Raw genomic sequence first — 27,965 nt, 5'->3', positions numbered from 1 at the left:
TAAGAGTTATTGTCTAGTAAATATCGTTGTCAATATACGTTTTTAATATTTAATTTCTATCAGTATTTGATTCAGGCCTATCATTTAGAAAACAAATTTGATCAACGGAAAATTATGTTTTACAGCTGGTATGCTATACTACTTTATCGATAGATAAGAGCTTGCGGCAGTGGTATAGTGAAACTTTATATTAATAGCGAATTAATCGCAGCCAGTGTCGGACAGTATTAAAAATGGCTCAGGCTTTGAAAAAACTCACCGCACAAGTGCTAAAAAGTAATAATGTGGAAGTTATCACCAACAATTTTATTAGAGCAAACAGGTAAACCGGCTAATTTGGTTATTTACGTAATACAGCATTTAAAACATTATTGTATGTAAGAATTAAAATTAATGGGTTGAAAACTAGCTGACATCGAAGTCAGAAGGCACCACGTTTTTTCTAAAGCTGTTTATTACTTCTCACATAATGTGATTAATGGCTGTAACTTATCTGTAATACACCATTTAAAGATGAAAATATTTATTAAAAAAGCATTACAAATTACAGGTTGCACTTGACCTTCCCAGGATAAAAATATCTTATGTACTCTTTAGTAAACAATATTAATTTACCTGATAAATTGTTTCATCACTTTTTCTGTTACCTGAACTAGATTCAAATAAGAATTTGGCTATATTTATAAGACTCAAAATATACTTCATTTAAAAATATAATATATGTAAAAATCATTTATTGCATCAGAACTATATACCCATAAATTATGTTTTTTTTAAAAATTAGCACATGGTGGAGCAATGTAGAAATGGGCCCCCCTGATGTAATCCTCGGAATCTCCGAGGCTTTCAAAAGGGACACTGACCCCAAGAAGGTGAACCTCGGAGTTGGTGCCTACAGAGACGATGAGGGCAAGCCATTTGTCCTGCCTTCAGTCAGAAAGGTAAGCATTTCATGTTATCTATGGTTTATACTTTTTATGACTGGTAGTTTTGTATCAATAAAGCTAAATTGTTGTTTCAAGTGCAATTCATAGATAGCACATAATGAAATGTGAGTCAATATTTCACCTATAAACTTAAGTATTCATTTTTTCATAATATTCTTTCAATAACAGGAATAAGGCACTACCTAAAATTTACTTTAAAATATGACCATAAATACATCTAGAGGAGGAACAGGAGCAATAATGTCCCCCTCAAAGTGCATTGCTAATAATATCTAAGTACCCACAAAAGTTTTTTTTATTAGCACAAATGTGTCTCAGAGCTGGGCAAAGTTTTATGTGTCTCACTGCTGGGCAAAGGCCTCCCCAGAAATTTTATTCAATATTCTTTTTTTACACTAGGCAGAGGAAATCTTACATGCTGCCCACTTGAACCATGAATATGCACCAATCAGTGGTGAGGCTGAATACACAGATGCTGTTGCCAAGCTTGCCTTCGGTGAAGACAGCCAGGTTCTCAAAGACAAAACAAACTGCACTGTACAGGTAAGACATATACTAAGAAATATAATGATGCAATGTTCAAAATTTATAGAATTTTCCTTGTTTTTCAACTGTTACTATATACTACTATGTATTATTATAAGAGTTAATTTCAATAATTGATTAAGGAGGATAAAAAAGCCCTTCTACTGTGAGCTAGCAACAGACTACTTCATAGGATCGTTTTACTAATTGCTGTTATCTTCTACACAATGGAGATGCATATGTAACTTCAGGGAATGTAAAGTTAGCATGGTGTTGATTTTTAAATCACTCAAAAGTGTCTATTGTTGAAGACTGGAATGAAATCTGTTCAGCAGTTCCTTAGATTAGTCTCAATAGTCATGCAGTTAAATACTATACTATTGATTGACTAAAGAGCCACTTCCACTCATTATGTTTAAACCTCTGTAGAGTAGGACCAATTGAAACATCTCTGTATTCATTATTCATTCACTCAACCAATCAGCTAGAAGAGTTATCATGTTCAATAAAAGTTAATTGCATGTAGACTATCCCTTGCCACTACAGTGGTGCAAAAGACTTTTGCAGTTGAAAATGTTTTCTTTTTATCTAGACACTGTCCGGCACTGGAGCTCTGCGTCTTGGTCTGGAGTTTGTATCAAAACACTACAACAAAACCAAGGAAATCTGGGTGCCAACTCCGACATGGGGCAACCACCCACAAATCTGCAACATGCTGAACCTTCCGTGCAAGAAGTACCGTTACTTCGACCCCAAGACCAACGGCTTCGACCTGCAGGGTGCTCTTGACGATATCTCTGTAAGTACACAACATAATTATCTTATCATATGTGACATAATAGATACGTCCTTACTGTCTCGGTCATAACAATGATTTCTAAGATGTTTGTTGGCTGTGCAAGTAAAGTCAACATTATTTGAATGCACATTTAACCTCTTCCTGTCTCATTGCTGGGCAAGAGTCTCGCTACGGTACGCTACTACTCGTCTACGCTAGCTAAGTACGGGTTAGAGACTGCATGCCATCAAGAAATATGTTAAACAATTTTTAGTCGTGCAGGGTCGTTCATCACGATGTTTTTTTCACTCGGCAAGTGATATGTATTTTGAATGCAGTATTCCAACAAAAACAGTCTCGTTTGTTTGTCCTTGGAATATATTCCAGTGTTATTACGTCACGAAAAGCGTTATTTACCATGCAATGCGGCGATGAATGACGTAGCCTCCCTTGGGCATAATGCCACGTGGTTGTCTGAAAGCAAGACCTTGAATTGTAGGTTCAAAGCTGTGTAAATAAAACGTTTAAAATAGGTCATGTTTACGGAAAGATTTGTATGAGAAAAGCGTAGTAAGCTTAGTAAACCGTTATGTGTATTATGTTGTAACATCTTAACATGTTACCAAATAATTATCACGCGCTATCTAAATAAGTAGTTGTAAATTTTTATTGACTTTGAACTTGAAAGTGTGTGTATTTTTGGAGCTGCTAAATATTATGAAATAAACGTTTCTGTTGTATAATTATCAAGCTTATTTTGGTTTGCTATTTATTGTCTATAAGCCACACTTGGCATGTGTGGTGTACCGAAGGTCTCCACGACTCCTACATTACGGGAGAAGACCCTTACCTAGCAGTGAGTCAGTATCTAATGAGTTGAAAAAATAACAGGAATTTGACTTGATAACCGTCTGCTAATTCAAAACACATTTTCTTTTTGCAGATTCAACTATTCAATAATTATTTTCATATTGTTTACACGCTTTTAATAGATATATAACTAATATCTTATCGTACATTTTCTATAACTAAACAACATCTACGTCATCATCCTTGACCGCCATGTTATCGGTTTACATAATGTAATCTTACTTTACTTACAGCTGCCAAATTACCTGAGTAGAAACCGTAGCGTTCACGCATTCTTTACATACTTTTCTCTAGAAAATGCTTCGTGCACTCAAATCTGAATCATGTGTCAATTTTGCACTCTAAATTAAGACAGTCATATTTGAATCTTGCACCCAAAATTAGGTAAGCCATGTTGAAAAAGGACAAAAAAATTTTTCGGAAGTAAACGATAGCGCCGAGACAGATAATTAAACAAATGTAGAATGTTTTAAATCTGGCATAGCAACAAAAGCCGTATTGATTACTTCTTTATATAGAACGACTTTTAATTATAACAGTAGGTAAACAAAACCAGTAGTAAAATTAACTTCATAAACATGTTATGCGCACTCATAGTCTGATAAGCGAGTTGCGAAATGAGAAAAATAATTACTTTATAGCAGACAAAGATTACAATCGACATTCTACTATCGTTTATTATACTTACATACATACTATTTAATACATAATGACTGTTGTACCCGAAGGATTAGGCAGAGGTGTATGAAATACACTCACGTTTCGCTGCTAGCAATGTAAGACCTAAAGATAATAGGCGAGCCTATTGCCACTTGCCGGGCGTGTTACCAAATTCCGAGCTTCTATTGAGAAAATTCAAATACATACATAATATCATGCCTTTTTCCCATGAAGGTACTATGTATTTCCCTTTTTACCTACCCCAGGTAGAGAATGAACGCACTAAGTACGATTCTTATAAACTTTTCTGGCGCCGATTCGCCGGTTACAAGTACTATATAAACTAGAAAAGAGTAAGACAACTACTTACCCAACTCGTGAATCGAACCAGGGACCTCATGGTCACAGTTACGCCTAGTTCCCACTTGTCGGGTGTCGGATCCCAACATTAATCGTTTACGGTTAATCCAAACATTCCCAACATTTTGGTTTACGATAAATGTGAATAGCTTCATATAAAATGCTCTGCTACTAGAACCTCCGATTAATATTTGGATCCGACACTCGACAAATGGGAACCGGCGCTTATACTACAGATCGCGCCACAGAGACAGTCTTTATCGTTTATTGTACTCTGGATAAAACTGCCGCGGGGTTATACAACGTCCCATTGATAAACTGATAATGGTCATCACGTCGAAAGTGCGTGTTTGTTTCATGTTAGATAGACGAATATTCGCTGTGCTGATATAGATACTGATAACATTTTTATCCCTTGATTACGCTGCATGTGGTATCTCAGTCATTATGTCTCTTATGGGCTTTTATACGTGCTATTATCATGCCTTGTGTGCATGGTGAGATAGAAAATAGGACTAATCGGAAAAGCTTACATGATTAATTAATATTGACGACTTCCGTAGTGAAGTGGTTGATTCGTAGTCGTCGGAGGTTCGATACCCAATTCAATACTTGTGTGATAAATTTTATTTCGGGTCTTCTTGTAAATTATGTCAGATGTTTGCAAAATCTAATCGTAATGGCCAGTTATCTAAAAATAAATTATCAAGTATTGCACAATTTAGCTATGGTGGTTAAATAGCAAGTATTAAATGTATCTTATCTTAGTTAACATGAAATTATATCAATTCTTACATGTAGTAGGTATACATAGGACATCGATGCGTATCTATTATAGTCTAGATCTACATCTTCTGTCTGGCCCTGGCCAACTTATTTACTATTGCAGTATATTATGCAATTGGTAACTAACATGCATATGACTAGAGCGTGTTTTTTACTCGATATTACTAAAACAAACTATCTTTCCTTTAATATTGAATTTATGAGAATAAGTAGAAACCAAATTAAAGAAAGGAATATAATATAATTATTTAGCCTTTGTTCAGCAATGGGACACAAAAACAGGCTAAAAATAAATAACTCAATACTTTCCGACTGTTGGGCAAGGGGCTTCTCCCGAAGTGAGAGAGCATTATGTGTCTAATAAAACATTGTTTGTTTACAGAAAATCCCAGAGCAGTCTATTATTCTGCTGCACGCGTGTGCGCACAACCCCACCGGCGTGGACCCTAAACTTGATGACTGGAAACAACTTTCTGAGGTAAGTAAATGTTGAAACACATCAAAACTTCATCTTTCTATAAGATCTTTTTGTGCTATTGAGTTAGTTACATACCTACTGAACAAAAAGAAATCATGTACCTAGATATTTTATGCAATTTATACTTCAAAGTTGGCATAAAAAATAACTTTTCTCATTTATTAGATCCACATTAACACCCTTTTGTCTAAACTGTAACTAAAAACTGTAGCGTATGTCATGTTTTAAAAATTTTACCCTAGTATTAGATAACTATAGACGCTAATCCTCCCATGTATCGTGTGATTCTAGGTGATCAAGAAGAAGAAGTTGTTGCCATTCTTCGACATGGCGTACCAAGGTTTCGCGACCGGCAGCGTGGACAACGACGCCGCCGCCGTCCGTCTGTTCGTCAAGGAGGGCCACCAGGTCATGCTCGCGCAGAGCTTCGCCAAGAATATGGGTATGTTGCAAACCAACTATATTTTTACATACATATGTAATATCACGCCTGTGATACCCGAAGGGATATGCAGAGGCGGAATGTTCTGTTTTTATTAAAACTTTTTAGGCTACTAGGGAACAGGTCTTTTTAGGCTAGTTTTATGCTACTTTTAAAAGTACCTTTCATCTAAAAATTGTGTAAAATATAACTTAATTCTACGTTCTAAAAGTACCCACATAATTCATACACTTATCAAAGCTTTAAAAATGAAATTTGGCCATTGAATGTAACTATTCTAAAATGTCAAAAAAGTGTTCAGAAATATTTAAGAACAGGTGTTGAGTTGACTAATTATAAGTACTAAATACTTGCCAAAAACCTAGCATTTCTCGTGACTTGACAATGTCGATGATCTCGAGTATCAGGACACCTGTTACTGCAACTGTTTTATCCTTGAACCTATTAGAGGAATTGACGTATGGGTGGCCGTGAATCCATCCGTCTGCAAACAACGTCATATTGATTCGTATGTAATTGTGCGGAAAATTACGTACAATAGGTCGCAATTTTATCATCAAATGGACGATATTGTTACTCATATACGCGTATATACTTTATCAAACGTCTGGAAAACTTACTCTAATAATATCATTAATGATTCGAAGATCGCAAAAAATATCAGTATTATCCGGTTTTTTTTTTATAATGATGTGTTTTTTTTGTGGTGATTTTCTCAGATTAATGTCGTCATTATATTGTTTATGATCAACTATCTGTTTACATTTTGACCTTGTTATCTTATTTACGTTTTTATATTACGTCAATTAGGTCAATTGGACATGTGGTGTTATTTTTATCGTTGATGAATGACATGTTAAGTTATGACTTGTTTCCATGCTAGAAATCTAAAGTTAAATTGGGCTACCATGATTGGCTTATTCAACTTAATTTTCAATATAGTAAACATAACCAATATATCTCTTCTTTTGCATACTACATAAAATCATGCCCTTTTTCCCATACGGGTGGAGGACAAAGAATGCAACTTAGTACATCTTTTACATATTTAAAAAAATAAAGGAGATTTTTTGTAGTGCCTTTTCACCTAAGCAGCACTTTCTCTTCTCTATCCCGAAATGATTGAAAGGATGTCCATAGAGCAATTAAAGCCTTATTGGAAAGCCTATTACATTCTAGAAAATAAACCATGGAGAATATTAATCAAGCTAAGGCCTTTGTGGTGCAAAGATCTCAATACTGAGATTCTAAACCTCACTTATTACATTGTCTCTATCAATTAAGGCAGATATAACTTTTTTTATCTCATTGATTCACGTGTAATTCCAGGCTTGTACGGTGAGCGTGCGGGCGCGCTGACGTTCCTGTGTGGCGACGCGGAGTCTGCTGCCAAGATGATGTCTCAAGTGAAGATCATGGTCCGCACCATGTACTCCAACCCTCCCCTGCACGGCGCCCGCCTTGTCAAGACCATCCTCACCACACCCGAGCTTAAGACACAATGGTGAGTGCTATAAATATAACACATTACTATCCCACTGCTGGCAAGGTGCAGGTTGGGGACTTTCCAGTCCTTTAAGAGCTCCTTTATGGGACTCCTAGGCACGCAAGGTTACATCGCGATGTTTTCCTTGACTATTGAAACAAGTGATAATTATTTCCGATACACACATAAGTTCGAAAATTCATTGGTGTCCAACCACCGGTTACTAGTGTGAGAGGCGCATGCTTAGCTCAGTTAGAATTTCACTTAATTATTAGTGGCTTATGTATAAAATGTGCTTAGATAATGTATTAAATACTTTTAATTCACTGCTGTGCATAGTTTTCCCATAATGACATAAGAGTTAGGCCTTGCATTCAATACGCTAGTCAAAACCGTAACATAAACTTTCCAAAAATGTGTCAGTTCGTTAATTAAGTTAAACATTTTTGTATCGCGTCCAGTTCTCTCGATCTCCTGGGTTTTTATTTTCAAGCCAATAACTAAAAGAAAATATAAAATATACTAATTTTATTTTATGTACAATTCCAGGTTGAGCGACGTCAAGCAGATGGCCGACCGCATCATTTCTATGCGCAGCAGACTGCGCAACGGCATCGAGGGCGCCGGCAACAAGCGCTCCTGGCAACACATCACCGACCAGATCGGCATGTTCTGCTTCACTGGACTCAAGCCTGACCAGGTCATTAACCTTTAGTCTAAAAAAATAACAATTGCGCATGCGTTTTATGCTAAGAGACGCGTGTATAGGGATATGCCTAAAAATGTATATTAGTGAATTCCACTCACTGTGAGTGTTGATTAAGAATCTTGTGTTGATTTAAATCCCCAACTCAATGATAAAAAATATATATATCCCTCTTATATATCAAAAATATATATTTTTTTTTAAGGTAAATCAACATTTTGTTAAAAAATGTGTATTTTGTGTAGGTCGAGCGTCTTACAAAGGAATTCCACATTTACCTCACCAAGGATGGCCGCATCTCAGTGGCTGGCATCAGTTCAAAGAATGTCGACTACGTCGCGGACGCCATGCACAAGGTCTCGTCATAATCAGCCACGATCGTCACCAGTGTTGCCACCATTACTACTGCCGTAAGCATTAGACAGCTTGTTTCTAAAATGAGCCAATGTACCGAAAGAGCACAGTATTTATTCATACCAGATTGTCTTTAAGCTAAACAATGTATTTCCCAAAAATCGTCTTAAGAGATTTTATATGTTATTATTTTGTTTACTTTTTAGCTCGTATGTATGTATAACGTACACTGTATCATTTTTATTTTAGAATAAATATAATTTTTGTATAATGTTATTTTTATGTCTACTCGGCGTAGTTGCCTTAATGTTGTGATTGTTGAAATTAAGTGTAAGAGATTAAAAAAACAAACTTTGTTATGATTTAAATTTTATTCGTTAAAATAAGTAGATAAAATAAACTTGCGAAAAACACAGAAAATTGTATCAACATGTTTTGATTCTACCACGGTACTAGGTATTTCTACGCAAAATATTTACAGCTGACAAAACAAATGAACATCTTACTCTATGTTTATAAAAAAAAACTGATGCAGGTCAATCGTTAACATTGCCTCAAAAATTTAAACAAGAATTTATATAATACAATAGACGAGTCCTTATAGAACCTTACAATATAAAGGGAACACATTTTATCCACAATTCGATTGTATCGTGGTAACAATCTTAAACATATTCACCTGCATCCATTTAAAATAGTCCTAAACCTATTAACATTTTACTAAACTAAATCAGTTATTGTAGGATATACATACGACATCCAAAAATGCTTTCTCGTACATTATTATGATACAAATATACTAATACATTTTTATAAGTTGACAGCTGTCAATGATATTTTCAATAAAAATAGTACTGTTATCAATATATGTACAAATTTGTCATAGAACAACTAATGGCTACCAATGGCACTATTTCTTTAGAATGTGACAACATTCTGTTTAAAGCAAGAAATATGTACCATATAATATAATATACACACACGCTGGTGAGGGTTTGGATCCAGTAAGTTTGGAGATAATAGAGAACTTCTCAACCAAAGTTTGAAAGAAATATATTTTTAATGGAAGTTAGTAGATCAAGGGCTTTCGAGCTCAAAATAAAACTTATCCATAACTTGACTATTAAGTGCTATTATCTTTAAAATAAACAATGTTATTAGGTACTATACCATGTGTCCCTTGCTGCCAAATCTTATATTCAGTTTATCATAAGCAGTTAGACTCTCCTTACTTGCACGCTTCGCTATACACTGCCTTGCATTTATGTGCATTAACAAATTGTTGGCATATTTACTTGAAATATTTATTCAGTGAAAAAAATACTGTTTTTCATCTACCGCAATAAGGTACATTGAGTACGTTAACGAAAAGTTACACCTAAACTGCTTATCAATTCTTTTCGTTCATAATCTTGAGCATTTTAGACATTTCTTATAGAATAGCTGATTTGACTGGAAGTTAACAACCCTGTTTCGCTCACTAGTGTATGATAGAGACTGAACTGAGCTCAAAAGTTGCTTCGATTGTACACTACAACAAACTAAAATCAGTTGCTATATTTATCATAAGGTACTCGCGTGCTCATAAGTAAAGTAACTCCTATTCTACCAGACAAGTATTTCATGTGCATATAAAATATTGTCTATATTTGTAAACATCAGGGAAGTGCCTTATTGGGAGGGTACTAGAATACTTCACTTCCTTGCAACTTAACAATGTTCTTACACAATACTCGAATTGATAACAAATTGAAAGTTTAGTATCACTTAGCACCACCCTTTTAAATACAACCTGTATTTGAGGCTATTTCCTTATTTACTTAAAACCCTCGCCTAACCGTACTTTACGCATTTTGTATGTAAACAACCCGGACGTATCCGGTCAAAAATAGTTCGATATGCAACAATTTACACTAACTTATATTTAAAAGAAAACATTTTTAATTACTTTGACATTAGGCCTTATAACAGTTTAGAATTTGTCAATCGATTCACTGGTCGAACTATGACTGAACTACCTTACTTTACATCAAGTTAATTACGATTTTATCTCACTCAATGGGTTACAAACAGGCTGGTGTTAGCCAAAATTATGTTGGCCGAAAGTGTTTGATAAAATCTAAAGTTTTGTTTGTATTATGCGATACAAATAATCAATTAAGCTATATAGTTGTAAATATATAATTAAGCTACTCAAATAATATAAATATAATTTGCTATAAGACAAGTTATAACAGAAATGTAATATTCTTCTAGCAACAATTGAAATATAACAATCAACAACTAGCTTACGATCTAATATTGCTACTGGATGGCTACAGTCTCACAATATAAATGAGACATAATATGAATATAATGAGAAGTTAAAAATATATATTATATGAGATGGTTAGTTATCACAAGCATAACTAACGATGTTTTGGAAGTGTTCAGGAATAACATATTCGAAGCAGTCTCATCATTCTTCGACTGCTCCATGCAACTGTTATTTACTATATTTATATCTTAAACTAACGGATAAAAACAGGTAACTTGTGTACCTATTCAAGATTGCACTAAAAAGACAGTGTTGACTACTTTTTTCATGTTGTAACAAGAGTTTACTATTAAACGAACAATTTCGTTCGAAAACGACAGTTCGATTGGAAGAAAAACGTGGGTAGGCCTACAGGTAAGCAAAACATACTAAACTTAGATTAGATCAAACACCACACTCCCACCAGTTCTTTTCATAAAGTAACGACCAAATACTTAGTTCAATAGTTAAGATTTACATTCTTAAATGTACTCATACTCATACTAATATTTGTACTGCACTAGTTATACAGCACTATGAAGTACTGAAGACACATTATGTGTTAAATATATAATAATATGTTACGTCAAATATCTACATGTGATGTTTTACGACGTCGTTGATAGAGGGCGCTCGCGTCAACGCAGAGACACTCACGCCTCTTACTTAACCGTGGCTAAAATGCAATAAAAATAATCCCTAAATGATTACACAGTTATTTACAAAACTATTGAATTGTATATGGTTAAATAACAAACAGAATTTTAGTAAATTGGGTCAGAAATATCGTTTTAAAGATTTTATTCGAAGTCGCTTGGAGCGAAGGACCGATAATATCCGCATGGTTTGATGACAAATAAAGGCAGTTTGTTTAACATTTGCAGGCAAATTCAGTTATTTCAACTGATTGTGCAACAACAGAATATAATAAGTCTGGGCTTGGGTGGGTATTGCTTCAAGGTTAAAAAGTAGCTAGACAGCTGTTGGTCCATTTACCAATCAAAAATCAGGCGGAACATGACCATGATTTATCAGCACTTAGTATTTTAATTTCAGTAGACGAAGTTGGATTTGGGTAACAAAATTAGATTGAAACATTCACAATGAATTAAACATCAATATAAAGGTAATATATTTCGTCTACCTATCATTGTAAAATATTTTAATTCACCTAATAAATGAACACCACTTGGTATTTAGATAAAGATTTTTAAAAGATTGCCTCACTCCATGCAACTGTGGTTAAGGATAACTTTGAATGTGATAAAATGGGATTGTTTATATGAAACTATGCTACATACTTACTGATACATAAATAAACTTTATCAACGATAATATTACACATATAAATATTTAAACATTGTTGCTGTGAACACTCCACACTATACTGTATATTATGACTACTACAAATATAACTTGAAATAAGACTTCTTAACTGATTAATATAAAATGAGAATAAACACAATCATAAAAACAAAACTTTAGTTTATAGAATCGAAATAAAATTAATTAAGATGATATATGCTGAGTAATTGCATTCAGAATCATTGGTAAGTATAACATAGGTTATATGTATAAATAAAATTCATAATCATGTAACTAATTATCTAGAGAACAAATTGTGCGTTACAGTGTAGGTACTTCATGACCGAGTTGCCTTAATCAACTAAAACTATGAGAACATTTTATTACTTCACTTTTAAACATGACCACTGGAGCCACACACAACCACCATACTTCGACGGTGGTAAGCATGTGGCTTCAAATTTCACTAAAATATTGAATAGCATAAACTTAAACCCAGACTTCACACACATACGTAAGGACATGATATACCACTGAAACTTAAATAATAATAAGTAGGTAAGTATTGTATGCATTGTTTAACGTAAACATTATAATGAATGCACACTTCTGTCTGCAGGTGCTGACCCGCAGTAGTACACACCAAAATAATTCACTAACTGTTACTGTAAAGTATAAAGTTGCCTTGAATTTGCTTGTGACTAAGCAAATGTTAACAAGTACCTATTTTACATGAATATACTTATTTATTCATGACACCTACATCTATCATTCCGAAATCTCTTAGTTGAGCATCATTTATTTAGATATCGATCTTTCTAGATAATATTTCGAACGGATAACAGTAACTTATGATTCATACATAAATATCGTTGATTTTAGACATGAATTTTGGTAAATGAATATTAAATAAAAATGCTAATATGATATCTAATTAGTAAAGATGAGAATTAAATGGCCCCAAATTACTAAGCTGTTTAAATCGGTTAGCCTCTTTATTATGAAGGGAAATATGTAACACATATATAGGATACAAACACCTTACAAAACTGTATATTGAACAGAACAAACGAAACAGCACTATGAACACGTCTCACTCGAGACAACTGTCACCACTTTACACTTCACATTATATGTCCGCGCTTAATCTAAGTTCATTACCTTTTATTTATCTTCAACGGTCTTTGTCATTAAAACTAGTTTATTGCTCATTATTTACTTATACTTTCACTTACAGTTTGTGAGTCAGTCGAGTTAGCAGAGTCCTCGCCTAATAACCGGCAGAGTTGGTCGTCGAGCACGTCCGGTCGGCGCAGCTCGCGCTTGGCCTCTTCCGCCGCGAACACGTCGTCGCCCGCCATCATGCCCTCGTCTAGATACGAGAACGAGTCCAGGTTTATGTCGGACGTCGTGATCGCTGTGCTGTAGATGTCTATTCTCTTCTGTTGTGACTTAGCTTCCGCTACTTTCTCCGAGAGCTTTTCTTTTGCTTTCGTGAGTGCGTCCGACTCGGACAATTTAGATTCGTTCTCTTTTAATTTTTCGCCGACTTTAGTCTTAAGGGCGAAAGAAGAATCGTTGCTCGAAGATCCTTCGTCTTGTAGCTGACTGAGCAACGTTCGCGCCACGATGTTCATGGCACTCGAACTGCTGTACATATCGCCGGCCTCACCTGAACAAATATTTAGGGTTTCTTACAAATTAACCGGAAGAAACAAAATAAAAAAAATGTGGTATCAAAAGCAAAGTTTACCGCTTGGCGTGGTCCGCTGCATGTTTTCCTGTGAATGTTTGTTTTTCGACTTGTGACTGGTGGACATGTATTCACTGTCGCTGTCACTGGACATGCCCAGGTCTAGGTGTAACGAGTTCAGTTTGTCCTCGTCTTTTCCTTTCCTCGATACAGTGTCTAGTTCCATCTCCCAGTCTGTGACACTCGATGAATCTTTTACAGCTTCTGAGTCTTTCATAAAACTAGATTTGTCATCTTTACCAATCAATGACAAACTGGTATCTTCCATGGGAACGATTTCTCCTATGCTCTCAGCGGTAGAATCTAAGCTACTTGCGTTGCATGTTTCTTCCGTCATTTGATTGTCAAATAATACTGGTGTGTCTGGTGTGATTGGAGACAATTTTTTGTTTTCATCAGAAGTACGAGGCACGTTGCTGGCGCGGCTATCTAATATTTCAGACATAGTAGTAGTGCGACCGGTCTGTTCGTTGTTTAGCTCTAGAACGATGACATTGCCGGCGCACTTGGCCGGGTCGCCTTGCTCAGATTTGGAAGCTTGTAGGAGTTGATTAACATTTTTACCCATTATAACTTTAGACATGTCGTTGCCGTTTTTAGTGAACGTTAAAGCTTTACCTAACGTCGTACCTTTTTGTACAACAATAACGCTGCCCTTGGCACTAGACGGTCGGACGATAGGAGTGGTTATTTTAGGTGTGGTTACAGGCGCTAAACCTTTCACAGGCACGATGTCAGCCAGATTGGCGGTTTTGATAGGTTCTACACCAACGATTTTGGCATTGGATGGAATCGAACTAACTGTGGAAGGTTTGGACATGACGGTCATGGCGGGTGATTTTGTGATCGGTGTCATGGACTGAGAACTGACTGGCACTAATTTCATAGCAGTCGGTATGCCCTTGAAATGTATAAGCGGTATCTGTCCCTCGTTTCCCGGTTTCGTTCGCGCTTTAGCCGGCAATACGACCATTTTCTGCCCCGACTTAGGATTTAAAACTACTGCCTTGGCGGACACTTTCAAGTCCGTCGCAGGAATACCCTTAGGAGTAAGCGTTTCAGTTAATTTATTTGATATGCTGTTTGTACTAGTCGGCGTGCCGTCCTTCAAAGGCGTGCTGACGGTCGACGTGATTAAAACTTTAGAGTTCGGCAAGTTTTTATTTTCCGAGGACGGTTTCGAGACTACGATCATTTTTTCACTCATAAGCGGAGCGTTAGAATTACGCGGTTTCGGTAAAGAGCCGATCACCTTGGTCGTTACCAGTTTGCCGGGCGCGTTCAACGCTTTCTGCGCAGAGCTCGGCGCGACGACCACCTGCCTGTTCGACAGCAGCTTTATACCCTCCGCGGGCTTCTGTAATATTTTTAATTCGGACATTTGTACTTTTTTATCGGCGCTGACGTCGCTGCGATTCTTAATAATGAGTTGGCAAGCTTTCCCGGACTGTTTGTTGGGCGGCTGCAGCGCGGCGTGGTCGCCGGGGTGCGCGTTCTCCGACACCTCGAGCTCGTGCGGCAGCGCGGCCGGCGCCAGCAGCTGCAGCCCGCCCGCCTCCGCCGCCAGCCCCGGCGACGACAGCACCTTGGGCTTCATCTCGTCCAGGTACTCGCCCTTCGTCTTGTTGCCTAGGATCGATTGAGCGTAGCTAGCCTGGAAAGTGTTCGGCGGTCCCGCATATTCCAACTGTAACGTTGACGGATTGTACTGTTTGCCGGGAGACATTGGCATCTCTTGTTGCTTTTTCATCTGCGACTTAGATGGGATCATTTGTGAGCCCTTAGGACCCTTGTGTGATCGACTCTTGTGTGGTGTGGAGCGAGGGTGACTTTGACTCGGTTTACTAGTGGATACTTTGCTTACTTGGTTGTATGAGTGTTTTGACTGCCCTGAAGGTTTACCTGCACGAAAACATATAGTTAGAACTGATATTATCAATGAACTGACCAGACATTACCTTGATGAAATAGAGGTCAACTCATTATAATTGTTGATTTATAAATTCAAGTTGCTGTTCACTCACTAAATACATACACATTATGATGCAACATTCTATACTATAAAATACGATATTTAACTATGTTTCTTTTTCAATTTAAAAACCTCTGCTAGCCTGCCAGTAAACAAAACTTTAAAATAAAACTAACTTTTCAATTCAGTATTTTCAATACTGGCAACTTTACTTATAAACAAGTATAATAGTAAAGTCTACTTACTTGTAGCTGGTTGTGAGAACTTAGAATATATTTGAGACAAATTGAGATGTTTTTGATTAGTGTTGGCTGGTATGTTTCTCATATTTTTAACAGGAGTGGTCCCATCATCTGGTATTGAACTGCCTTCAGGAACTTTCCTCTTTCGACTTACTAGCTCTGACTCCCAAATCTTAAAAAAAAGATATACACTCTCTTAATTAATACTAAAAACAAGGTATTAGTCAAACAAATTATACAAGCATTTTTTAAAGTGCAAGTGTTGCCAAAACAAAGTTTAGAAACAAAAAACTTTTATCAAAGTTTTGAGTTCAAAAACTTACTTTGGTGGTCTGATCTTCTGTAGCCAGTGGAGGGTACATGGTCTCATCCATTGCTTCAGCTGTGTTCAGTGCACTCTCAGCAGTCTGACCCTCAGCATCTGCCATTTCCTCCTCATTAGACTTGGGAGCAACAAGTTTTTCAGCCTCAAGCCTTTTCTGTAGCTCTTTATTTTCAGCGGCAGCAGCCTCCGCTGCCTTATCCGCAATCTCTGTGTACATGGTCTGTGCAATACCACGGGGCATCAGTGGCACTCTTCTCCGACCCTCGCTGATCCATCCTAGCCCTGTGTTTGGACCTGACAACCTATTTTATAGAATGATTTTTTAATTATAAATGTAATAATTTTTTATGGATTATTTTTTTTAAGTTATAAATTTTCTGTATATGCACAAAAAAGTTATAATTTTTTATAATATAAAATAAATACATTTTAAAAACTATAATAAAATCAAAAACATCCTATACATTTATAAAATAACTGCATGAGTTACATAACACAAAATAATTCACTTAAAAAAACACATCTCTTACTATCAAAAGTTTTTAATGAGTTAGATAAAGAATTACAAAAATAATTTGACATAACAAAAATGTTCTGCGTTAAGACTCCGTTCCGGACACATTCCATCGAATAAATTTGGATATCTCATGAAGAAAACTGTGTCACCTAATTGTATAGAATGTGGGATTGTAGAAGATATACAACATGTTTTGATGGAATGCGTGCGGAACGAACATATGAGAAGGTCTATGTTTGGTGCATCAAGACTTTATGATATTGGCTTGTGTAATAGTGTCTTGGCTTATCCACTTTCGGATAAAGCCAGGGCACTTTACAAATTAGCTCAACTAGGCTTAAAGAAAAAGTAGCATAAGGTGAATGATATTTTGTAATTGATTGTTTTGTTTCGATAGGGCGACATTATCGCAAAGCGACAAAGCCCTTAATAAAGAAAAAAAAAAAAAAAAAAAAAAACAAAAATGTTTAGGTTATCTGTCAAATTTTCATAAATTAAAAATTACTTTCTATTGCATAAAACTGCACAAAACAGCTTGATTTAGTTGAAACATAGCAGCAGTCAAATCACATTGACAAATCAAACTCATATCTACAAGGCTAAGACTCACTATATAACAATAGAATTCTCTAAAAGAAGTTAAAAAACATTTAGTTTTATAACAATCTAGTAAGAATATAATGCAAACAATCAATGATTAATGCTAACAAACTAATCAAATATGTTAATACCTTTGACTTTCAGTTACTCTCAGCCATCTTTGACTTTGTGCAATAGTGTTTAAAAATAAATCAACAACCCTACTCTGAAAATATTAAATATCAACTTACTGTTCAGCAATAGTTGCTAATAGCTCGTCATTGGACACGCGGCGCGCCTCAGCGCTGTGCCGATCATTGCTTATATGCAAAACGGCGCGCAGTTCCTCCAATAGCTTTTTTCTGTTGTCTTCCAATGCTCCTTGTGCTCTAAACACACTGATCATATTCGAGTAGGCTTCTAATTCTACAAACAAACGAATAAACTATGTAATACTAAACATATTTAGAACACGATTGTCAACAAATTAGCTAAGACGCGTCGGGTATAATTTAAGAAAACCATAGGAGGGAAAATGAAAGCCATTTATAGGACTAAATATATACCGAGTCTACGGAGTGTTAGGCGACATTCGTCGCGTGTCATATTGAGGAGCATCGGCCACATTTTAAACGTTTTTATTAAACACTAAAAGTTAACTCTTGATTATATGATTTTAAACATATTTTATAAAATAGTCAATTGGCAAATATCCATACTGTTTACTTCAAACGACAATTCGTTCATTTTGACACTTCAAATAAGAGAAGCGAAAATATACAGCGTCTTGTCTTTGGATTTTAGGGATACCACAAAGTGAATAGCAAATTTACCCTAAGTACATGTCAGATTATTGTTTGTTAATTGAAATACGCGAAATTATAATTCATTCCATAAGAAACCTTAAAGTAATAAAAATAAAACTACTTCAGCTTCGTTTACTGTACGGTATTACGTTTCAATAAATTTGTAACAAATAACAATTGTTCCAATACTATGCATACTATTTTTGTCGCATGTGGTCTAGAATAAATATCAAGACATTTATTTGCCTAGATAATAAACGCATAATCGAAACTAAGATATCTCAAGCCAAAGCACACTTCTAATGGGTGCTTGGGATTTCTTCTAATATTGTAAGTATACTACCACTGCATGAATGCACGCACTGCATGTAAATTTTGTCAATTATATTCCTGAAACGCAATCTGGAAAGAATATAGTTATAACATTAACAGGAAGTGAGTGTTTCATTAATCATTTAGCATAAAATTTCCGCGTTGTTGGGGAATATTTTGCTTTTGTAACATTTGTAATTTTCACCATAGAGAATGATGCTTAGATCATGTTAACAGAGGCAGTTAAGAAAATGATTGCTTTTGTAATTGGACCAACACCAATATTTTTTTAAATAATGTCTCAGATTTTATAACATATTCCTCAAGATAATATTTTGCAATTATTTGCTTGAATATTATTAAAACAATGTTTTATACAATTGTAACCAAATCCATATAACGATCTCTGTAAACGACTTTGTGATACCAGTCAACTAAAAGTTTTAATTATTATTTTACATTTTTCACAGAAGTTTATATTGACAGTAGGTACGAATACGACAATATTTTGTTTATAGTATTATTCATGAGCTTAATTATTATTTAAGGTATTTATTATGATAATTTGCTGAACTTGTACCCATATATAGGTATTATGTTTTAGCTTTTGCACGAAGTAAAAAAATAAGACACCAAATTAATGCTGCAAGACAGCCATAGACTCATAGAACTGTTATGCTCACTAGGGAAGCGATGATAATTTAAGCTCGAACCGATAATTTAAATTGATACTAATCGATCATGTGTATTGAATCTAATGCACAGAAGAGTTGACTTTTAGAACGACTACCGCTACTTTCACACGTATACAATCAATAAAGCTGACTAATCAAGTACCGTAAAACGGGGTGAATAGAATTCGCGGGGTGAATAGAAAAAAAATCAGGAAAGTTTTCAAGGCCAATATTTGAGTAGTCCTCGTTGAAGAATTTAGTTCAAATTTGAAATGATTACACGTCGATATTACTTCTCTGCGGTGTCATAATTGTTTAAATGTTTAAAATGATATTTATACCCAAAAAAATGTTTCAAAGACAACCGTCCTCGAATGCCTTAATATCGACCTCCAAAACTTTGGATTTAAAGTGGGATTTCATTTCTAATGAGTTGTTTGAAGTGTTTATCTCTTTAAGTGTATATTAATCTATAAAGATACAATATTGTTAATTGAAAAAACGTTTTTAAACCTAAAAAATATGTTTAAATCACAGAAATAGTCATTTTTTTGTATAAACGGGGTGAATAGAATCGTTTGAAGGGTGAATAGAACTACAGTATGGGGTAAATGGAAACATAGCAGGGTTCAATAGAAACGCGTAAGGGGTGAATAGAAACGAGTGAGGGGTCAATAGAGATTAATAAATAGGGTTGTCAAAAACTGTAAACAAAATTAACATAAACAATGAAAAATTAATAGTTATTAATGTTCTGAAATTCACAATTATCATTGTATCAAAGTTATAACGGCAAACTACTGCATATAGTATGAAAGTTAGTTAGGTTATCTTGTTTTATTTTTTGAGTTAATCTATACGAATCTATACTAATCTATACTAATATTATAAAGCTGAAGAGTTTGTTTGTTTGTTTGTTTGAACGCGCTAATCTCAGGAACTACTGGTCCGGTTTGAAAAATTCTTTCAGTGTTAGATAGTCCATTTATCGAGGAAGGTTATAGGCTATATATCATCACGCTACTACCAATAGGAGCAGAGTACGGGTGAAAAATGTTACAAAAACGGGGACAATTTTGACCCATTCTCTCTTATGTGACGCAAGCGAAGTTGCGCGGGTCAGCTTGTGTAATTATCAACGGTTATTTCAATTTTTAAACACACAACCTCCCTTTTCAGCATGTTGGATAAGTCGTCTTTGGCAGCCCTAACAGTTTTTCCATTCACCCCTTTGGTCGTTTCGATTTACCCCTATCGCTGGGTGAATAGAAATTGACCATTTTTTTAAGGAAATATCGTAAAATTATGCATATTTTTCGACAAATATGGTTTTAGCTCTTTCTTCATGGCGCCGGACATGATATAGAATAACCCAACAATAAAAATAACAAGTTATTCGCAACAAATTTTTAGGACAAAGTTGAAAATTGTTTCTATTCACCCCGTTTTACGGTATTCTACATTCAAGATTGTTGTCATTTATACCATACTTTATATAAAAATACAAAATTTTGCTACTAACTATAAGCAGTGTTTGGTTTCAAGTAGTTATTGATATTGCAGTTGCAGTTTTAATGTTTTGAACTACCTACTTATAATAACGACCAGTATAGTCATACATAATCAGTCTGTGTTATTTCTTTGATCGAAACATGCCTTTTGTCTATTTTTATATAGTTTTCCAATTGTGTTGAAATGAATTTAATAATATAATTTAGTTTAAATTGCATATAGTTGGATTTTAAATGTAAATGTTTGTTTGACAAAAATAAAGATCTATATATTTATTTGAACCAATCATTTCACATTGCCAGTAAATACAATAAGTAGGTATTAGGAACATAAATCCACAAGTCGATTATCTTTAAATCGATTATCTCACATATCGGATCGAATTTGTGCATCTCTAAACTAAGCGTCTGTCAAACGGACTCAAACGGTCATACCATCGAGCAATAACGTTTTCTTGTGTTTGAAATCTTACAAAACCGAAAGATTTTGTATTTTTGTTTTTAGATAAACCTTCAAAATGACGGACGTGGACGAGATTATAGATTATATTAAATCACTGAAGAAAGGATTTGACAAAGACTTGTTTCAAAACAAGGTCGACGAATTGGCATACGCAGTTGATACTACAGGGATTGAATACAATGATTTTCACACTTTATTGAAAGTTTGGTTGAATTTATCTATTCGTAAGTCCAATAATATATTCCTTTTAGTTATGTCTGATATGAAACGTGAAGTGTTTAGTGTAAAAACTGCTTGTTTCAGCGATAACAAAATGGGTGAGTTTGGGCGTTTGTTTGGTGCCCCAGGGTAGCGTTGAGGAGCGTACAGTGGAGTACGCTCTCAGTTGGATACTGTCTAATTATGAAGACCAATCTTCTTTCTCCAGGATCGGCTTCTTACTTGACTGGCTTACAGGTAAACACTGCCATTGCTATGATTGTTGAAATGTAAACAATGGACAAAATGTGACTTGATTACTGAACATAAACATTTATGTATTACAGCTGCGATGGAGTGTGAATGTATTGACATGGATAAATTAGATTTGGGATATGATGTGTTCTATGTTAGTCTGACATATGAAGCTTTGGTAAGTTTAATAATTTTAATAACATTTTGAATCATTACTTGTGTAAAGATTTATAACAAAAACATTGCATGCAAATAATATTTTAAGTGCATGTCCTGTATTTAAAGAGAGAAACTAAGTTGTAAAGTTATTCTGGTTATATGCATTCTATTTTAACTATTAGAGTACCTAGTCCATAAGAGTTATACTTTGCCATTCATTTGTTATAACACATCGGCAAAGTGTCTTGTGGTGTGTAGTACTAACATTTGTATCAGAGTTGTAAGTTTTTGATTTAAACTAATAATGGTTTCTTTAGCATGTCTTAGTTTTCTTTTGTAAATCACGTATTGTGTACTTACAGACACCGCATGCTATGAAGCTTGTGTATACATTGACAAAACCAAGTGATGTCACTAGGAGAAGAGTATTGGAACTTTTAGACTATGCTAAGAAGAGAGAGGCTAAGAAAGTGAGTATTTTTTTTAACTTCATTTTTTTTATCAAAGATGGTCTTAAGACAACAGTAGTTGTGTCAGTATTAATGAGATTTTTTTTTTTATTGTAAACAAAATCTTCTTGAAAGGCTATCAGCAACAAGGTATTAAATATTTCTATTTTAAACAGAAAATGTCTTATAGTTATGTAATTCTGTGTAAAAACTCTAAATAATCCTTAATTGCTTTTTTATTGTAATGTTTATTTCTGACTCCATATCTATGTTACCTTAATTATGGAATTTCTTTATCAATCAATCAGTGATAAATAAATTCCATCACATCCATTATTTCAGAACATGTACAGACAACTGCAAGTACTGCTAGGACTGTTCAAGTCATACAAACCAGAGTGTGTGCCTGAAGATGTGCCAGCTATCTCCATACACACAGCCTTTAAGAAGATCAATGTGAACCTCCTTGCCAGGTTCAAGAGGAACCAGCAGAACAGAAACACTCTCAGCAAAGAGAAGCTGCATTTAACTTGGATTAACCCTATTAATTCTGTAAGTATCATTACATAGAACAATTACAACTGTAGACTACTCAATTTGAAGTATTAGTGTAATGTCCTCCTAGCCCATGTTCAACCACAGGGACCAGTTTAATTGAAAAGCCATTGAAGTATTGCACTGACAGAAAATATAATTTAAAAATAAATTAAGTTCTAGTAACTGGCTGTTGCATACTTAAAATAGCTTGCTATAAACTAAAAATATCAAGTTACTTATAAGCAATCTGTGCAGTTATTGAGCCTCCTTGCAAAGTTGACTAAGAACACTTATGTTTTTTTTTTATAGTATGGAACAGGTAAGTATGTGCCCTAATTTGAAATTTATGAAAATTTACAGGAGCGTGGCAGGAATGCTAAGGCAGATCCATTAGTACCCAACATGGAGTTCTTCAACATTGGCTCAAGGCAGAATACAGACAAGGAACCACCAAAGACCTTCCTAGACTTCACGGAGTAAGTTCCTTTCACTTCTTTACTGTACAACTTTGATAAAGTAGATAGGCTTATCACTCTCTAGTGGGTAGAAAAAGCTGTGAATGGTGTATAAAGATGATGTACAAATGTTTTTGATTTGTGAGTTGTGACAGACAATACGGCGATAAAATGTAAAATACATCTATCAACATCTCTTTATTATTTGAAGGGCTTTCATGCATATGGATTAGAACAACCTAAGTATAAACTAAAGATTTGGGTATATAGTATAGCAACCATCTAGTATATTATTATATGTTGTTTTACAGCCCAGTGTCAGTGGTACAGTGCGGGCTGCACAAGCAGTCGTCGCGGCCGGCTCGTCTCCGCGCGCTGCTGTGTAACGCGACGGGCGTGGCGCTGCTCGCCGTCGCCTCCAGATCTGAACAGGCCTTCCTCTCACACGACCTGCATCATCTACTTAACAGCTGTGAGTACCATTATTAAAACCTGTATATCCTAAATCTAAAGGATATCATGAGAATTTTTAGATTTGATCTCTTCAGGTGTGATCTTGACCTTTTGAGACTTCCTAGCCGCAGTTATTACTTTTAGTTGCAGCCCACGATGTGTTAAACAGAAGTTTATTGTTTGAGTGGCTGTTAGAATAGTAATAGTCGCCGCAAGCTGGACTCCAGAAACAAACACAATTCAGACAAATAGAGGAAAATGCGGACGTTTTTGACACATCCGCGGCCTGACAAGGTCTTGTTTAGTAAAAATCTTAAACTAAACCTTTTTGTTTACTTGTAGGTTTCCTCGACGTATCGCCACACAGCTACATGGAGAAGCAAGACCTACTACATCGTCTCGCGGTGCTACAACACACACTGATGCAAGGCATACCTGTCATCACGAGGTTCCTTGCTCAGTACCTACCTCTGTGGAACGAGAAGGACTATTTTGCCGAGGTAACTACAGCTATTAACTACTTAAAGATCGAACATTAGAATAAGGTTTTACGTTTATTATATCATATTATATTATTCATAAGGTGGAGTAACCTTAGCTAGCTAGCTTATTTGTTGTAATCATAATCACTTTTGACACATTTCCTTTACTACTGCCCATCTTCCAAGTGTCAGCTTGTTTGTATCATTAGTGTCTGCTTAAGATTTTGGGTGTTAAACACCCTTATGTTTATAGGATATTCATAAATAAGCTCTTTTATGAAACGAGAGTCTCTCATAGCCATTTAATTCTAAAGTTAAACTATATTTTCAGATACTAGAGCTAGTACAGTGGGTGAGCGTGGACTCGCCGGACCACGCTATGTGTGTGGTGGAGCCATTGACACGGATATACCACAGAGCCCAGCCCATAGAGCAGTGCGCCATACTAAAAAGTTTGAACACCATGTATTCTAGCCTTGTGAGTAGCTGTTTTTATACCCAATAGCAAATAAAATGTGTAAAGAAATTGATATTCTTGGTGAGTTATGAAGAAGATTCTGCAATTTTTAGTGCAGTACATAATTAAGTTGTTATGATATATGTCAACTTTTGAGTGGCTTCAAGACGAGGGTCTGCTCGATTAAATTCCTTATACGAAAAAGAATTCATTTTATTACCAATGCTTTAAAAAGCTTAATAACAAGGTTTAATTCTACAGATGTACTGCAGCACAAGAACTCGTCAACACTTCATGGGCGCGCCGCCACCGGAGAACTACGAGATAGTCCTGCCTAAAGTAGCCGACGCTATCACTGACCTCTGCAATAAAGCTTTACAAGTTAATCCAGGTTTGTATCCTTTAAATATATATTAGCAAAGACTTCACTCAAACAAAACCTTCTCTATATAAACATTTAAATATTAGGTAATACGCACTAAAATAACTTTGTATCTCTGAATAAAGCAGCAAAATCAAGGGCTGTAGAGGGATGCAGATGGAAACCGTCGTTACATTTCTGTAACCTCTTCTACATTTTTCGTTTTTTTCTGTTTTCTACGCAAAGGTTCAGATGGTAACCAAGAGTTTCCGTTGCCTGCATAATGAGACTAAATTTTAATATATTTATTGTGTAGACGACATGCGGGTGCTACACAGCACAGTATCGAGTGCTACTCACCGCGCGCGCAGCTCCGTGTGTAGCGGCGCGGCGGGCGGCGTGCAGCGCGTGGCGCCTCTGTCGCTGGCGCTGCCGCTCGTGTCTGTGTCCGCCGCGCTCGTCGACAGTGTCGCTGAACTCCTTATATTGTAAGTATTATAATTCATTATTTTAATAAATTTACTTGATATTTTTACCCATTGCTGCCCCACTGTGGGCAAGGGAATTGAAATTATCGATTTAAAATTCTCATTTTTATAGGTAAAAGTATATCCATTTCGCGGCAATTTTCCTAAGAAAACAGATAATGAAGTAACTTTGTTTCAATGCATCCACAAGGATTGTACGTCATAGCCTAATAAAGTACTTACATGACTTGATTTCACATCAATCTAAAAATTGATTCCACTTTTTGAAGGTTGTTTTACATTTTAATCATTTATAATTTTTACCAGGTACAGAAAAACATTCTCAATACTGAAAACAGCAAACAAGCTGCAGAAAGACGACAGTACATTTACGGAACAAATGGATCTGCTACAAGCGTACACCTCAGACATGATCAACTGTTTATACAGTGAAGAAACACTGACGGGGAGAAAGACAGGCTTTGTGTTTGAAAAACTACACCCACAACTTGTCAGCAAGCTTGGTTCTTTAATGCCTGATGTCGATTCTAAGTTAAGTATAAGAAATAGTATAGCATTTTCTCCGTACACTTATATACAGTTAGATGCCATAGACCATAGGGACGCGGATAATAAGCTGTGGTTCAGCGCAGTCATAGACCAGGAGTTCAGTAACCTTAGCAGGTTTTTGAAGAAGGCCGTACCTGAGTTGCGTTATCAGTAGTTTGTATGTTTATGCCTTTATGTATGTAGGAATTAGGTTAGTTTTTTGTAAGGAGACGATTGTACCGATTTTGTGATTAGTACTAATACTATTGTGCCAATGATGGTTACATTCCAGTAACAGACACTTCAAAATTGTTTTCGAAGTAGATACACAATAGTAGTTTTTAAATTAAATACTACTATTGTGTATCTACCTCTACTTTTCTCGTCTAAGCGATATGTGCAGCTGAAAATATAACGTTTAGGTTTGCTGTAGCAAAATCGGTACCCTTGTTTGATTTTATTCCGTCTAGTAACTATTGTTTTCAGAATAAATCGTGTATGAGTAATAATATAATTTTGATAAAATTATCAATTATTTTTAGATTAAATCGTGTAAAGGAAAAACAGTGAAAATAACCTAAGTTGCCATAAAACTAATAAAGCGTTTTTAATAGTGACGTTTTCCTTAAAAATAGTAAATCTATAGAAGGATAGCCCAATAATACCAAAGCTTAAAAAAATGCCACAACCCCAATACCGAAATTCATGTTAAAAATAATTTTGTATCTCTTTAGTTTTAGATCGTGTTCTCTTAATTTTATGTTTCTTCGTAATATAATTATTAAAATATTGTGGCAACATGAAAATTGAGGCGAAATTGTAAACTATTGAATTAATTATATTATCTAAAAGTGCTTTTTGACAATAATTACGTTAGTATATTATATTAGGCCTTCTCTGATAATACATAATATTATTAATTATGATCTGATTGACATCCCACCATTTTGTACTTTAATAAAATAAGTTACGATCATATTTAGATTTTTTTTTTACTATATACCAAATCCCAGTAATCACTTAGCTGCATAAAAGCATCTGTTCACAGCTCTAAGTTTAATTTACATAACTAACTATGTTCTACACAACATTTTCTACAAATGTTGTTACAAGTAGACGTTTCCTACGATAACTGATACAATACTTATTGCCGGTCTGATCTCATCTATCAGCTGATGCGGCGGAATATTGGCATTTGTTTTCATTTTTGTCGCTTCGTCTATTGTATTGGTTATCCGAGATCATCAATAAGCCGAGTAATTGAAATTTAAACTATACAATTGCATGGTTAATTTTATTTTAACGTAACAGAAAATAAAAATCTACTGCAATATGACTAAAAATCTTTAGTCAGAATCGAAACAGCAGCCAAGTCAGACTTGCTTATGATGTTTTACGTCGTGAGAATCAACAGAGGGGAAAAGGGTTGTCGTAACAACACTGTAACCGATGGTCAACACCGTTTTATTGCTAACCCTAACTACAGGAGCCACGGGCCACGGTTGGAATCCACGTAATATAATCACATTTGATGTTATGCTTCTTGATCTTTTTCTACGGGGTTTTACGAACCTATATACAACCCCTAAATGTACTCAGAAACCGGGGGTAAGTCAAGTAAATCTAAATACAATATTCCAGCAATACTGTTTCATGGCTCTAGTTTAAGGCAGAGTCTCTTGTTATAGGCACACAACTTAATAGAGAGCTTTGTGTGCAAGGTTTGCCGTTGGCGAAATACACAAAATTCTGAGTGCAAACTATCTACTACTAACTACCCACATACGTAAGCATTTTCAGTAGAATTTTTTAAATTGCTAAGATAAATCGTGCACGCCTAGGCTCTCTGTTAAGTTGTGGTGCTATAGGAGTTTGGAGTGACTTTACCAGGGCAGTGCAATGAATTGGATCCTAACTCACGATCTGTTTATCGCAAATCCGAAATTGTTGCTATCTGGGCTATCGCTATTTTCTTAACTTGATTAATAATTACTGT

The 27,965-nt window shown here is 35.3% G+C and overlaps 3 protein-coding genes across 3 annotated transcripts; 2 read left to right on the top strand and 1 right to left on the bottom strand.

Annotated features, from left to right (window-relative positions):
* Nucleotides 1-142: 142 nt before the first annotated feature.
* On the top strand, nt 143-8,751 carry Got2 (glutamate oxaloacetate transaminase 2). The gene is made up of 9 exons (XM_076136533.1): nt 143-322; nt 785-941; nt 1,347-1,490; nt 2,065-2,271; nt 5,309-5,404; nt 5,696-5,846; nt 7,176-7,350; nt 7,882-8,032; nt 8,284-8,751. The coding sequence occupies exons 1-9, from the start codon at nt 234-236 to the stop codon at nt 8,404-8,406; spliced, it is 1,293 nt and encodes a 430-aa protein (XP_075992648.1). The 5' UTR covers nt 143-233; the 3' UTR covers nt 8,407-8,751.
* Nucleotides 8,752-11,796: 3,045 nt separating this feature from the next.
* On the bottom strand, nt 11,797-18,128 carry LOC142987637 (uncharacterized). The gene is made up of 6 exons (XM_076136531.1): nt 17,948-18,128; nt 17,633-17,807; nt 16,284-16,587; nt 15,964-16,132; nt 13,747-15,648; nt 11,797-13,665 (listed from the first exon to the last, which is right to left on the bottom strand). The coding sequence occupies exons 1-6, from the start codon at nt 18,006-18,008 to the stop codon at nt 13,205-13,207; spliced, it is 3,072 nt and encodes a 1,023-aa protein (XP_075992646.1). The 5' UTR covers nt 18,009-18,128; the 3' UTR covers nt 11,797-13,204.
* A 2,981-nt stretch (nt 18,129-21,109) lies between these two features.
* On the top strand, nt 21,110-26,941 carry LOC142987636 (centromere protein I-like). Its single transcript, XM_076136530.1, has 12 exons — nt 21,110-21,371; nt 21,451-21,603; nt 21,693-21,778; nt 22,122-22,229; nt 22,551-22,760; nt 23,106-23,221; nt 23,512-23,672; nt 23,996-24,153; nt 24,467-24,613; nt 24,854-24,983; nt 25,270-25,441; nt 25,748-26,941. The coding sequence occupies exons 1-12, from the start codon at nt 21,203-21,205 to the stop codon at nt 26,142-26,144; spliced, it is 2,007 nt and encodes a 668-aa protein (XP_075992645.1). The 5' UTR covers nt 21,110-21,202; the 3' UTR covers nt 26,145-26,941.
* Nucleotides 26,942-27,965: the final 1,024 nt, after the last annotated feature.

This window comes from Anticarsia gemmatalis, chromosome 3 (assembly GCF_050436995.1).
Source record: "Anticarsia gemmatalis isolate Benzon Research Colony breed Stoneville strain chromosome 3, ilAntGemm2 primary, whole genome shotgun sequence".
NCBI lineage: Eukaryota > Metazoa > Arthropoda > Insecta > Lepidoptera > Erebidae > Anticarsia > Anticarsia gemmatalis.
Note: the sequence above shows the minus strand (reverse complement) of the source record. Positions and strands in the feature narration are given on the sequence as shown.